General features: G+C 47.3%; 1 protein-coding gene across 3 annotated transcripts in view; it reads left to right on the top strand.

Moving 5' to 3' along the window:
• Positions 1–1191: 1191 nt before the first annotated feature.
• ELAVL3 (ELAV like RNA binding protein 3) overlaps positions 1192–13242 on the top strand; it is a 44181-nt gene continuing 32130 nt past the window's right edge. For all 3 annotated transcript variants that reach the window (XM_018573639.1, XM_018573641.1, XM_018573640.1), the window contains exon 1: positions 1192–1244. In XM_018573639.1, the coding sequence (XP_018429141.1) occupies positions 1236–1244 (9 nt within the window). In that variant the 5' untranslated portion in view covers positions 1192–1235. The remainder of the gene's footprint in view (positions 1245–13242) is intronic.

Below are 13242 nucleotides of genomic sequence, written 5' to 3'. Positions count from 1 at the left end.
GATTGTTGGCGCTCGGAGCCATGGCGCGAGTATCAGCAAAACAGCAGAATTTGTTAAATGTTCAAGAGCAGCTGTTGTTAAAGTGTTTAAAGACTGGACTATCAGCCGAAAATCTGGGTCTGAACGTGCGAATTGTGGCCGTCTAGTCAATGTTAGGGCAGAACGGAGAGTGGCAAGACTGGTACAAGACAACAGAAGGGCCACAGTGCAGTGTCAGATTCCTCGCATCACCTTTCACCATCTCGTGGAGTCACGAGGCGGCCCAACAAAGTACTGATGGGGTGGTCATAATTATCTGCCCACTCAGTGTATAGCTGGAGAGTAGTGATATCACCCTTGTAAATATATAGTTGCAAAGTAGTGATGCCACCCTTGTAAATATATATCTGGAGAGTAGTGATGTCACTCCTGGAAGTATATAACATATTCTGCAGGAAATAATGTATATTTGGTGAGCGGTGATGACACATGTTGGTAAAGCAGTTCTCTCTATATGTGTGTTATGATTGCAGAGCAGTGATGTCACTCCTGTAAATAGATAACATATACTGGAGAGTAGTGATGTCATCCTTTGTACAACATAACATAGAATCAGAGTAGTGATGTCACTCCTGTAAATAGATAACATACAGTATATTAGAGAATAATGATGTCACCCTTGCACAATATGACTTATAATAAGAGAGAAGTGATATCACTGCTGTTAAACATAACTTATGTATGTAGGTAATCGGTTGCAGCAGATGGCTGATACATGGAATGCAGTCCTTGTACATGTGATTAACTCAAACAGTGCCATTTGGTAACATGTTGCATTGACAGCACATGCCAGACTGCTCGGAGCGACTGCCTGTGAGTACCGGAGGGAGACGGGAGAGGACGAGGCAAGGAAGAGCGATGGAGGAAGGGAGGATGGGCATGGTGTGCACAGAGATGTGAAAGATGCAGGAGGACAGACCAGAGGAGGAATAAGTGATGGAGATGCAGCCAAGAGGAGGAGGAGGAGGAGGAGGTGAGTGACAAGGCTGCATTGAGGAGAGGATCAGAGCGCAGAGACCGGAGGTTGGGGGGGGACAGAGATTGAATTATAAATGTAAGGGATGGAATGGCAGCACATATAGAAGGGGAGCTGATCGGCAGGTGTGACAGTCCCCTCCTCCGTGTCCCTCTTCCTAGGGGGCCCTTAAGAGAGGCGCAACCGAAAATCCACGGCATCCAACCTACGTTCCCTCAGCATGGTGACTGTAAGTACCGCCATCTTATATTATTTCCAAGGGGGATGGGGGGGGTTTGAGGTCTCCTTGAGTGTGATGACGGGAAGGGGTTAAGGATAAAGGCGACGGATTGTATTCTGCACAGGAGAAGACGGATAGAAAAGGGTGGAAGGATGGAGGAAAAATTCCCAGGGGATACCCTTATGGGTCTTGACTACATCTTCCAATGCAGAAGAAGAGAAGATGTTCGATATGGGGGGGGGGGGGGTGCTGTGTCCTTGGTATGCTGGAGTCATGCTGCGTTACCAAGACACAAAGATAGATCAATAGATCGATCGATAGTTAGATTGTATACAGATGATAAACAGCCCAGTTGCAGCTGGTACCTACAGGAACATGATGATGGTGGTGGAAAGGGGGGGTGGAGAGAAGGTTCTTGAGAACAATAGAGGAGACATGGCAGTGATTGGGCGTGTGAGCACGCGTGTGCGTGTAGGCACTGCTGCTTGATGGGCATACAATTTGTATTGTCAGCGTATTGAGCAAATGGAACCATAATAGATACAGTCTGATACATGACTTCATGTTGGAGCAATTGTAACAATTTTACTCTTATTGTTGACTATGTCTTATTATAATGTGCAGCACCCCATCCCGTATACTATATACAGTGCTCCAGCCCTGGGCTGATCCATCAATATGATTGATTTGGGTGTATTGGCTCGGCCCTGTTGCATTGCACCAATGATCTGTATGGCTCACCTACTTAATTGTAATATATATACATTGTGGAAGATTGAATAATATATAGTGTCATGTGACACACTAGACTTGCACCAAGCCTACACGGACTCCAATGGGCTTGCTTAGCCAAGTGTGGCTAACCCGCATAGCTGCCAATCGGAAAGCAGCTTTTATTTGTCCGTCTTATGTACACTGAAATCTGGTTGGATGATATGAGTCGCTGCACTTTGCATGTGAGGATTTGTCTTCCCGCCGCCTTATCGAAAAGGCCAAATTATGAGATGAGGCACCACACTCCCATCAACATTCCAGGTACATATGGGGCTGGTGGTGAGACAGCCTAAAGAAAAGCTGGCACGTTTGGGGGGGCTCATGCAGATCCCCCCGTTTTCGGGGCTTTAGTTCTACAACATGCAAGGCTGGTAGCAGGGCTCTAGTTCTACAAACATGCAAGGCTGGTAGCAGGGCTCTAGTTCTACAACATGCAAGGATGGTAGCGGGGCTCTAGTTCTACAAACATGCAAGGCTGTTAGCAGGGCTCTAGTTCTACAAACATGCAAGGCTGTTAGCAGGGCTCTAGTTCTACAAACATGCAAGGCTGTTAGCAGGGCTCTAGTTCTACAACATGCAAGGCTGGTAGCAGGACTCTAGTTCTACAACATGCAAGGCTGGTAGCAGGGCTCTAGCTCTACAAACATGCAAGGCTGTTAGCAGGGCTCTAATTCTACAGACATGCAAGGCTGGTAGCAGGGCTCTAGTTCTAAAAACATACAAGGCTGGTAGCAGGACTCTAGTTCTACAACATGCAAGGCTGGTAGCAGGACTCTAGTTCTACAACATGCAAGGCTGGTAGCAGGGCTCTAGCTCTACAAACATGCAAGGCTGTTAGCAGGGCTCTAATTCTACAGACATGCAAGGCTGGTAGCAGGGCTCTAGTTCTAAAAACATACAAGGCTGGTAGCAGGACTCTAGTTCTACAACATGCAAGGCTGGTAGCAGGGCTCTAGCTCTACAGACATGCAAGGCTGTTAGCAGGGCTCTAATTCTACAGACATGCAAGGCTGGTAGCAGGGCTCTAGCTCTACAGACATGCAAGGCTGTTAGCAGGGCTCTAATTCTACAGACATGCAAGGCTGGTAGCAGGGCTCTAGCTCTACAGACATGCAAGGCTGTTAGCAGGGCTCTAATTCTACAGACATGCAAGGCTGGTAGCAGGGCTCTAGCTCTACAGACATGCAAGGCTGTTAGCAGGGCTCTAATTCTACAGACATGCAAGGCTGGTAGCAGGGCTCTAGCTCTACAGACATGCAAGGCTGTTAGCAGGGCTCTAATTCTACAGACATGCAAGGCTGGTAGCAGGGCTCTAGCTCTACAGACATGCAAGGCTGTTAGCAGGGCTCTAATTCTACAGACATGCAAGGCTGGTAGCAGGGCTCTAGTTCTACAACATGCAAGGCTGGTAGCAGGACTCTAGTTCTACAACATGCAAGGCTGGTAGCAGGGCTCTAGTTTTACAGACATGCAAGGCTGTTAGCAGGGCTGTAGTTCTACAACATGCAAGGCTGTTAGCAGGACTCTAGTTCTACAAACATGCACGGCTGGTAGCAGGGCTCTAGTTCTACAGACATGCAAGGCTGTTAGCAGGGCTCTAGTTCTACAGACATACAACATGCAAGGCTGGTAGCAGGACTCTAGTTCTACAACATGCAAGGGTGGTAGCAGGACTCTAGTTCTACAAACATGCACGGCTGGTAGCAGGGCTCTAGTTCTACAGACATGCAAGGCTGTTAGCAGGGCTCTAGTTCTACAGACATACAAGGCTGGTAGCAGGACTCTAGTTCTACAAACATGCAAGGCTGTTAGCAGGGCTCTAGTTCTACAGACATGCAAGGCTGTTAGCAGGGCTCTAGTTCTACAGACATGCAAGGCTGGTAGCAGGACTAGTGTTCTACAACTTGCAAGGCTGGTAGCAAGGCTCTAGTTCTATAGACATGCAAGGCTGTTACCAGGGCTCTAGTTCTACAAACATGCACGGCTGATAGCAGGGCTCTAGTTCTACAAACATGCATGGCTGGTAGCAGGGCTCTAGTTCTACAGACATGCAAGGCTGTTAGCAGGGCTCTAGTTCTACAACATGCACGGCTGTTAGCAGGGCTCTAGTTCTACAAAACATACAAGGCTGGTAGCAGGGCTCTAGTTCTACAGACATGGAAGGCTGTTAGGAGGGCTCTAGTTCTACAAACATGCAAGGTTGGTAGCAAGACTCTAGTTCTACAACATGCAAGGCTGTTAGCAGGGCTTTAGTTCTACAACACGCAAGGCTGTTATGTTATTTGTAGTTCTACAGACATTTGGTTCTCTATCGTCTCGCCGTTGTACTGGTCTGTTAGGCCTCCAGTGTCCAGTGCTGCACAGTCTCCCGCATTCACTGTGGCGCATCTCAGATACTCTGTCCTGTGTCACATTTCTAGTTGACATATATTGCCCTGTGCTGCACAGGTTTGTTCAATCGAGCAGCAATGACAAAGCGCGTTAACCCATAGGAACCAAATTTCCATTCACTTTAGTGAAAAATTAATTCTGATTGGGTGCAGCAGTCTGCGCTTTGCTGTTTGCTGTAGTTAGTGAGCTTGCATTGCGTCGTTTGTTACGCTCCGCCTCACATGGAGGCCTTTTGGTAAGGAGTGCAGAGACCAGCAGGATGAACCTAGCGAGCCTCTTTGAGTAATGCGGCACGGCCACATTAACGCAAGCCGGCGAGTGAACGGTCAGTTGCCACGGGTTGCCGCGCACCCTTGCATCTTGCTATATAGGCAAAGGATGGCAGAGGACTGTGTTATCCAAAGCAACCGATCACAGTCATTCATATTCTATGATTGCTATGGGTTACAATGCCAGTTTGGCCACCAAGGAGGCTAAGTGTTGTCTATTAAAAGAAGGCCATGCTACCCTGGGCCCTATAAGCAAACGTCCTCCATTTCCTGTGCCGGTGCCACATCGGCGCTTGACAGTTCACCTTGTGTCACATTCTGTCAGTGACAAAGTCAGCGGCACGCATCTCCTGAAAGGCTCCATTCTCTCCTCAGCCTCCCTCCCCTCCTCCCTGTTTTCTCTGCAGTATCCACTCCTTTCTCTCAGACACAATCCGTCCTCTGTCTGACACTCCACTTTCACACTTAGCCCTCAGATTCACGTACCACGCTCGCCCACCACCCCCAGACACGAAACGCCATAAACAAAAATGGCTGCTCCGTGTTCATTTCTCCAAAATTAAAAAGAATAGCCCGGTGTCTCCATTATGGTCAGGTGAAGGCAGACAAAGCTACACCTACAGGCCCGTGACCATCTTTGGGCCCGGTAGTCCTTCAACCATTGACGACGGTCAGCCATTGCCCTGACAACCACACAGTGCAACGCTGTGAATAAAACACCTTCACCCCAACGAATGGTTGATATTCTTTTTCTAGCGTCGCTGTGGCCTGGGGGTGGCGGGAGGGATGCTGCTGACAGGGGAGATGGATGATGAAGAAGATAATGAGATACATAGCGACGGAGGAGAAGAGGGGATGGCGAGAAGCAAGACAGGTGGAGATGGATTAAGAGGGAATTTGCGAGACATGGAGGCAGGAGTGAGGGTGACATTGTGAGACGGGTAGATGGAGAGAGGAGATTTCAATGCAGGGTCTGTGGGCGGAGGTTGTCATTGTGATGTATGGTGTGGGGAGGATGGAGAAGGGGGTCACGTATATTGGGAGACGGTGATGGAGTAGGGGTAGTGATGATATTAAGGGGGAAAATATATCATGAGATACTGCGGGATTTGGTTGGGGGTAGGAAGATGCTGATGGTTGGTAGAGACGGTAAAGTTCAGGAACGCTTTGAGACAATCTATGGAGGAAAGCAAAAGATGATGTTGTAGCAGAACACCAGACAGGGAAATGTTGTCACACTATGTGGTCAGAATGCATTTTCCATTGCTCATGGATGCCACATCCCCACCACAAGCCCTAAAAAAATATAATTATTCTCCATGGTGACCACAGAACATGAGGTAAAGATACCCCATGGTGACCACAGAACCTGAGGTAAAGATACCCCACGGTGACCACAGAACATGAGGTAGAGATACCCCACAGTGACCACAGAACATGAGGTAAAGATATGCCATGGTGACCACAAAACATGAAGTAAAGATACCCCACGGTGACCACAGAACATGAGGTAAAGATACCCCACAGTGACCACAGAACATGAGGTAAAGATACCCCACAGTGACCACAGAACATGAGGTAAAGCTATGCCATGGCTGATCACAAAACATGAGGTGAAGATACCCCATAATGACCACAGAACATGAAGTAAAGATACCCTACAGTGACCAGAGAACATGAGGTAAAGATACCCCACGGTGACTACAGAACATGAGGCAGAGATACCCCATGGGGACCACAGAACATAAGCTAAAGCTACCCTATGGTGACCACAGAACATGAGGTAGAGATACCAAGATGCAATGTGTAGAATCACCACCATGACATAGCGACCTTTTTAAGATGACCTGTGATAAATGTCACCACATTGTACTCTAAGTTAGGCCTACATCTAAAAAGGCAACGAATCAGATGTGAGCTTCATTTTGTATCGAAGATTGTGATTGGTTGATAGGGTTTCAGTTCATAATATGTTACAAAATAAACAGCTGCAGTCTTTGTTTAAGCTATTTAGAGGTCAGAGGGTCTCATTGATCACCATATCCAAAAAGATAAATTACATTTGTTCAGTAACAACAATGACATGTGGAGTGCAGTAACACATAACAACTGATCCGCGAACAGCATATTTATGATTGGTTGCTGTGGATCAGTTCACCATACAGGTTGTACTGCCTCAATGAATCAAGCTTGGCCACACGTTACAATTTTAACACTTTGTCTTGTGAGGGCCTACCTGATTGGTTCGATTAGGTCGGCTGTCATATTACACATTGTGGGTAAACCTTAAAGAGATTGGCAGCCATATTGTAACATGTCATGGCATCTTCTGAGATTATTCCAAGTTAGACAGTTCTTCTGTCAGGCAAGGAAACCCAGATTGCAGGAACTCATATTAACCAATCCAAAATAAGCTTTCATTGTTGGTTGGTTGGCATGGGCAGCTGCAGATTTCAACAGTTGCTCAGTGACATTATTGGAAGCCCGGTAATTACTTAAAATGTGGTCACAATCAGAGGGGTAAAAACAGCTTGGGCCGACATTTGCCCCTAACCACAAGTGATTGCTCCACATGGGATGACATTGGAACACCGGCAGACAGCTGTGGGCGCTGCCAGCCTGTTATTGTTTGGTACAGGTTCAGATTCTTGTGAATCTGCCAGATTCTTGCCACAGCCGGCACATTTTTGCTAATAAGGCCGTGTTCAGTCTGTCTGTATAGTGACCACAGGGCCACCACTCTGGTCACTCTGCGGTGGGACAGAAAGACCAGGGACAATGTTTTTATCATACTCCAGAGAGACTCTTGTCTCTCTCATATTTTGGTGGGAAAGACAAATTCCAGTAGCCTCCGGGCTCATTTAGAAAGGCGGCTAGACTGCAGTGTTCAGATGCGGCTAAACTTTGCATCTGGGTGCAGTGCTATGGCCACATACAAACTGGACGGTGAACTGCGGCCAGCACCGCCGGCCCTGGGCGCAAACTGGCCAAGGTCGGTCAGAGGCCCTAATGGCATGTAACTGCTTGGATGAGCAGCGGCGGGCCGGCCACTGATTTGTACAAACCTGACTGCATGCAGCTAGTCACAGCTGTTCACCACAGCTGTTCGTCATGGCTGTTCACACATGAGGTATGCATGGGGCCAGTTTCTCCTTCGTTGGTGGAGAAACTAGCCCCATGCGTACTTTGCATGGGGCCTTCGGACCAATCCCTTAGCCAAAAAGCAAGTGCAAACTTCTGCAACCCAAAGCAGCCAATCAGAATTCACATTCCTGCAGTGGGCCCAGGGCTAGGTGACTTCGAATAGGCACCGCCCTTGGCACTCAGCGCTTTGCTCCTTCCATACTTGAATAATCCAAGAGCGAATTCTACGAAGCATCTTCCATCTCGCGATGGCCACCAATACCTCCGATCCTACGCCAAAGGAGCTTTACAAATCCATTTAAAAAAAAAAACTTGCTGAGAAATTTGCATTGCTAATCCAACGTCACACCTCCAGCGAAAGCACCGTGACTGTAGTCGGCGCGCTGAATAGCTTTTCCACCCAGCTGGCTCCCATTCAAACTCCGAAATAGCGCTACCGCATTCACGAGCCCGCTCCGCCGTGCCCTGTTGCATAATCGCCATCAGATATTCTAATGAAGTAATTAGATATGAAATTGCTGCGTTATAGTGCGGCATGAAAGGCCTGACAATTAGAGAAGGGGCCAAAGCGCCAGCATCAGCTGAAGGGTTTTGTTTGGGCTAATTGGCATTATTCTTTGTGTAACGAGCGGACAGGACAATGGAGCTCGGCGTCGTGAGAGCCTCTTAATGACACTTCAACCGGAGCCATGCGACCTGGGAGTCAGCTCGGGGTGTGCAGACCATCTGCAGGCCGAATGCCACCGCGGAGTGTAATCATGGAGTCGCTTGTCTTACCTGATTCTGGGATCGTAATCACAAGGGCCTCAGGACAAATTTAAAGGACCAATGAATGCGCTGAGGAGCCGCGTTATACATTCGTAGTAATACATTCCGACTCAACACTATGTATTATCAGGGGTATCTTTAAAAAAAAAAATACCTTGAGCTCCAGTTACTGTGCCCAGGGTGAGATTATGTCATCAGTCTGCTGCAGGCAGGAGGAAGCATTTCCTTAGTCTCCTCAACTCCCAGTGATCAGACTGTACACTGCAACTTTGCATCAAGTCACAAGGTGAGAGGGGGCACCAGGAGCTGATCTGCATGAGTACATTCCTGACATGTACATCAGCAATATAATTTTTAATAAAACATCCCTGAGCTCCAATCCAGTGACTGTGCCTAGGCTGAGATGATGTCATCAGTCTGCTGCAGGCTGTTCTATCGAAAGCTCCAACTCATCTAGATCTCCAACTACTTCACTTCCGGTGCACAGAAATACTGGAGCTCTGTACAGTTGCAGTGCGCATGCTCGCATAGCGTTTTTACAATACTCGTCGAGTTTGCCACCTGCTGAATATTGTTAAAATGCAGCTGTACAGAGCTCAGTCAGTCTTTGTGTTTTGCTGTCTAACGCCGTCTGTTCGAAATCTCCAACTTGCAAGTACCGTGCAGTGAGGTAGTTGGAGATTTTGACGAGTTGGAGCTTTCGATAGAACCCCCCTCGTTTCCTGCATGAACACCCGGACAGGAAGTGAGGGGGAATCTCTCCTACATGGACACAGACAGCAATAAAAGTACTTTTTTCCCTAGCGTCAGGGAAGGGTCAGATTTATCTTCTTAAGGTGATTAGCTTCTTGTGACCACCCAAACAGGAAGTGAGGGAAAATCTCCCCAGAGATGACTCGGACACGAGTAAAACCTATCCAAATAAAAAAAACTGGGGCTGTAAATGCAGAATTAACTAAGAAGGTGAATATTCAGCCATATTATTATTATAATGATTTTTTTATTTGCCCCTCGTGGAGATTTATTTACTGCGCTCAACAGCTGTCCAGGTCGGCAGTCAGGGAGTTAACAGGGACAACAACTATAAGGCTAGGTTCATACCTAGGCAACACCTCACCGTGCGGCTATCATGCACGATTCCGCGCGGATTGCCGCACGGTCAGGAGTCGCCGAGGTGTGAACCAATCGCACATTATTTTCTAATGGCACCCCAGTCACGCCGGGCGGATCGCGCGGTTTCTTGCCGTGATTCCGCCCGTGCCTCCGAACACGATTGCGGCTACAACAGCCGCGCGTCGTGTATCGCAAACAAAAGGTACCTGTACCTTTTTTCTGCAAATGCTGCGCGGATGTCACCCCATGGCTGCCCTGCAATTGGTGCCTGTATTGTGCAGGACGCGCGTCCCTGGTGTCATGCAGTGTAGTGCAGGTGTGAACCTAGCCTAAAGGGCTTGTTCAGACCACATAGAGTTGCCACCTGTCACGGATTCACCTGGGCAGTCGGGGTTTTGAGACCTGTATGTGCCTTTTCCAGGTTTCAGGCCAGCTAAAAACCAGACACAACACACACAGGAGTCAAAACCCCGACTGCCCAGGTGAATCCAGGACAGGTTGCAACCCTAAGACCACATGCATTGGTCAATGCCATCCCAATGCATGACGAGGCAAAAAAACACCACGTTCCAGGACTAGGACAGGAGCATGGAGGCGGCCATTGCTTGGCTCCTCTTCTGAAAATGCTACCTGGCTGGCTGTCATGCTGAATAAATGATGATTTTCTCTCATGATAGGTTTACTTAAAGCGGAACGTTACCCATATCTTTAAAACATCAACAAACGCTCCTTTATAAATGTTTAGTAATGACAATCTACACACACATACTTCTAGATAATTGCCGGCTTTGTATTTTTTGCATACCTTATTTCTCTTTTCCTTCCCAGTCTTCTGGCAGTGGCCATGTTTACTAAGGGCAGATTACTAGCTCTCCTTTTACTTCCTGGAACTGTGGCACATGTGACTAGTACATGTGACCATGCACATCATCTCAGGGGAGAAAATGCATTTCCCTGAGATCTCATGAGATTTCCCAGCAATGCTCTGCTGATGACAAGGCAATCCCGATGTGCATTGCTTTGGCACACTAACATAAATTTAGCCCTTCCAAAGCAGGAAGTGAATGCTCTGCAAGTGTCAGTATTTCACAATCACAGCATTTTATACCTGACATGTCTATGTTATTATTAATCATCACACATAGAGGGATGCGTTGGTGGAATTTGATTTTTTAGGGGAAAGGTCCACTTTAACGTGGCTCTTCCGTGGCATCTCCCGGTCACACAGTGATGATTGGGAGCTGGTAGGATGAGCACCTGAGCAGGTGATCACTGTGAGACCCAATCACAGTGATGACATGATCAGGAGGAAGCTCATGTGACACCTCCGGCGTTAAGAACTGTCAAAGGGCCGGTGATAAGGGGGTACAGCCATTTCTATCTGATCTTTGCCATGGAAGGTTCACTTTAAGCCTTCAGGGTAATATGAGCATGAGCCAAACTGAGTGGCCCTTGGCTGAGTGATCACAGCAATCTCCATCTGCGGGGCCCATTCAGTGTCATTTTGTTAAATTCTTACACCGCTGCCGCCATGTTTGTGCAGATCACCGGCTTCTTCTATCTTCTCATACAAACATGGTAATTTTTTTGTTTCTTATTTTGTAATGGTTAAAACCCCCGACAGTCTTTCTTTCCACCTGTGTCCCATTGGGGAGATTTTCCTTTACTTCCTGTCTTGTAGACATGCGTCAACCACATCACATAGATATTCTTTCATGTTAAGCGCAGCATTCTTGTCAGTGTAACACTTCCTGGTTTTTATAACCTCTCACAGAGATCCCACTGCTCCCCCTGACAATGCCTTCATCTGATTTTTTTTGTCATCATCCAGGGTCCCCATCTACTTCCTAGAGTGGGATGCCAGTGTTCTGTCGAGAATGCCGACCCAGACGAATTTGCAGACCTGACCATCTGCGATTGAGCACCCGGGATGAACGAGATAACAGCCATTTATTGACAAAGTATTTATTTCTAATTGTTCAATATCGTAAGCAATTACATAATAATGTAATGTACATAATAATGTAATTGCTTACGATATTAATTGTGAATGTGCATAAAATGCCCTCCATCATTCACAGCCATGGATGGCATATTTTGAACGGTCACAATTAACAATTAGAAATAAATACTTTGTCAATAAATGGCTGTTTTCTCGTTCATCCCGGTATGTGCTCAAGCCAGATGGTCAGGTCTACAAATTCAACTGGGTCGGTATTCTCGACAGAACTAGGGTTGCCACCTTTTCTTCAAGAGAAACCCGAACACTCTAGCGACACGTGGACATTTTTTGGGGAGAATGAGTCGCGGCTTATTCATATGTAAATAGCGCCACCCATTCATATGTAAATATCACAGTTGAGACTATTTCCAGTGGGGGGCCAGTAGCCCCTATCTTAATTTTGGTTGCCCCTGTCTGCATGACATCTTGTGTCCGGGTTTCTGCTGCCATGAAACCCGAATACAGCATTCAAAACCCGGACTGTCCGGGTGAATCCTGGACAGGTGGCAACCCTAGACAGAACACCCGCTCACAGATGACACAGAAATCCTGGTGCAGTCCTTGGCTGTGTTTACAAATGCAGATCAGCCCCCTGCTGCAGCATTTTAGCTTCTGATTTGCTACAAAGTTACATTGTTGAAGTCTGATCAATGGGGGAGGGGAGACTGAGGAAATGCTTCCTCTTTTCTGCAGCAGAGTGGTCACTCAGAGATGGGGGACTGAGGAAATGTTTCCTCCTGCCTGCAGCAGACTGATGACATCATCTCTGTCTAGCCAAACTCAATAATGGCTTTATATATAATATTAAAATGCATTTAACAAGTTGATACTGTTCCTGTACACTGTGCCATGTCAGGGATTTCTTCATGCGGACTTGTAATGATTCTGTATTACTATTGTAATACGATTTCTTTCTTCCCCCTTCCTGGACCACTTTGGCACAAATGATGTAATTTTGCCCGAGCGTTGTATACTGGGAAGGTAGAGCATTGCTGGGAAATCTCATCTGTAATCTCACCAGATCTCAGGGAAAGGCATTTTCCTCCCCTGAGATGATGTATATGGTCACATGTCCTAGTCGCATGTGCCAGAGTTCCAGAAAGTAAAGGGAGAGCTAGTAACCTGCCCTTAGTTAAAATGTCCGCTGTGAGCAGGCCCGGATTTCCCGCAAGGCCACCGAGGCCCGGCCTCAAATGCGGCAGAGCGCAGAGGGGCGGCAGCGATGACCTTGTGGGGAAGTTGCGGGCACCAGTGTAAGGTGTCCCGGCGGCGGACCATAGTGTGCGGCCGCCGGCCAATCACGGCGCGGCGGGCCGCAACTCCTCCCCCCAGCTGTCAGATATAGGGCGCGAGGTAGGAATCCAGCGGATTGACGCCGGAGGAAGTAGCCGTCTACCTTGCTATCGCACAGGGGCTTGTTATCTCCTGTGTGATAGCAATAAAGTTAGGTGGGGGGGAAAATGTAATTGATTTTAAAAAAAATTTAATAAAAAAAAAGTGATTAAAAAGTAAGATTATTAAAAAATAAGAAAATTATTATAAAAAA

Source organism: Nanorana parkeri, unplaced genomic scaffold, assembly GCF_000935625.1.
Source record: "Nanorana parkeri isolate BGI_ZX_2015 unplaced genomic scaffold, ASM93562v1 scaffold2467, whole genome shotgun sequence".
Lineage (NCBI taxonomy): Eukaryota > Metazoa > Chordata > Amphibia > Anura > Dicroglossidae > Nanorana > Nanorana parkeri.
The sequence above is the reverse complement of the archived record's forward strand: the minus strand, read 5'-3'. Positions and strand labels throughout refer to the sequence as shown.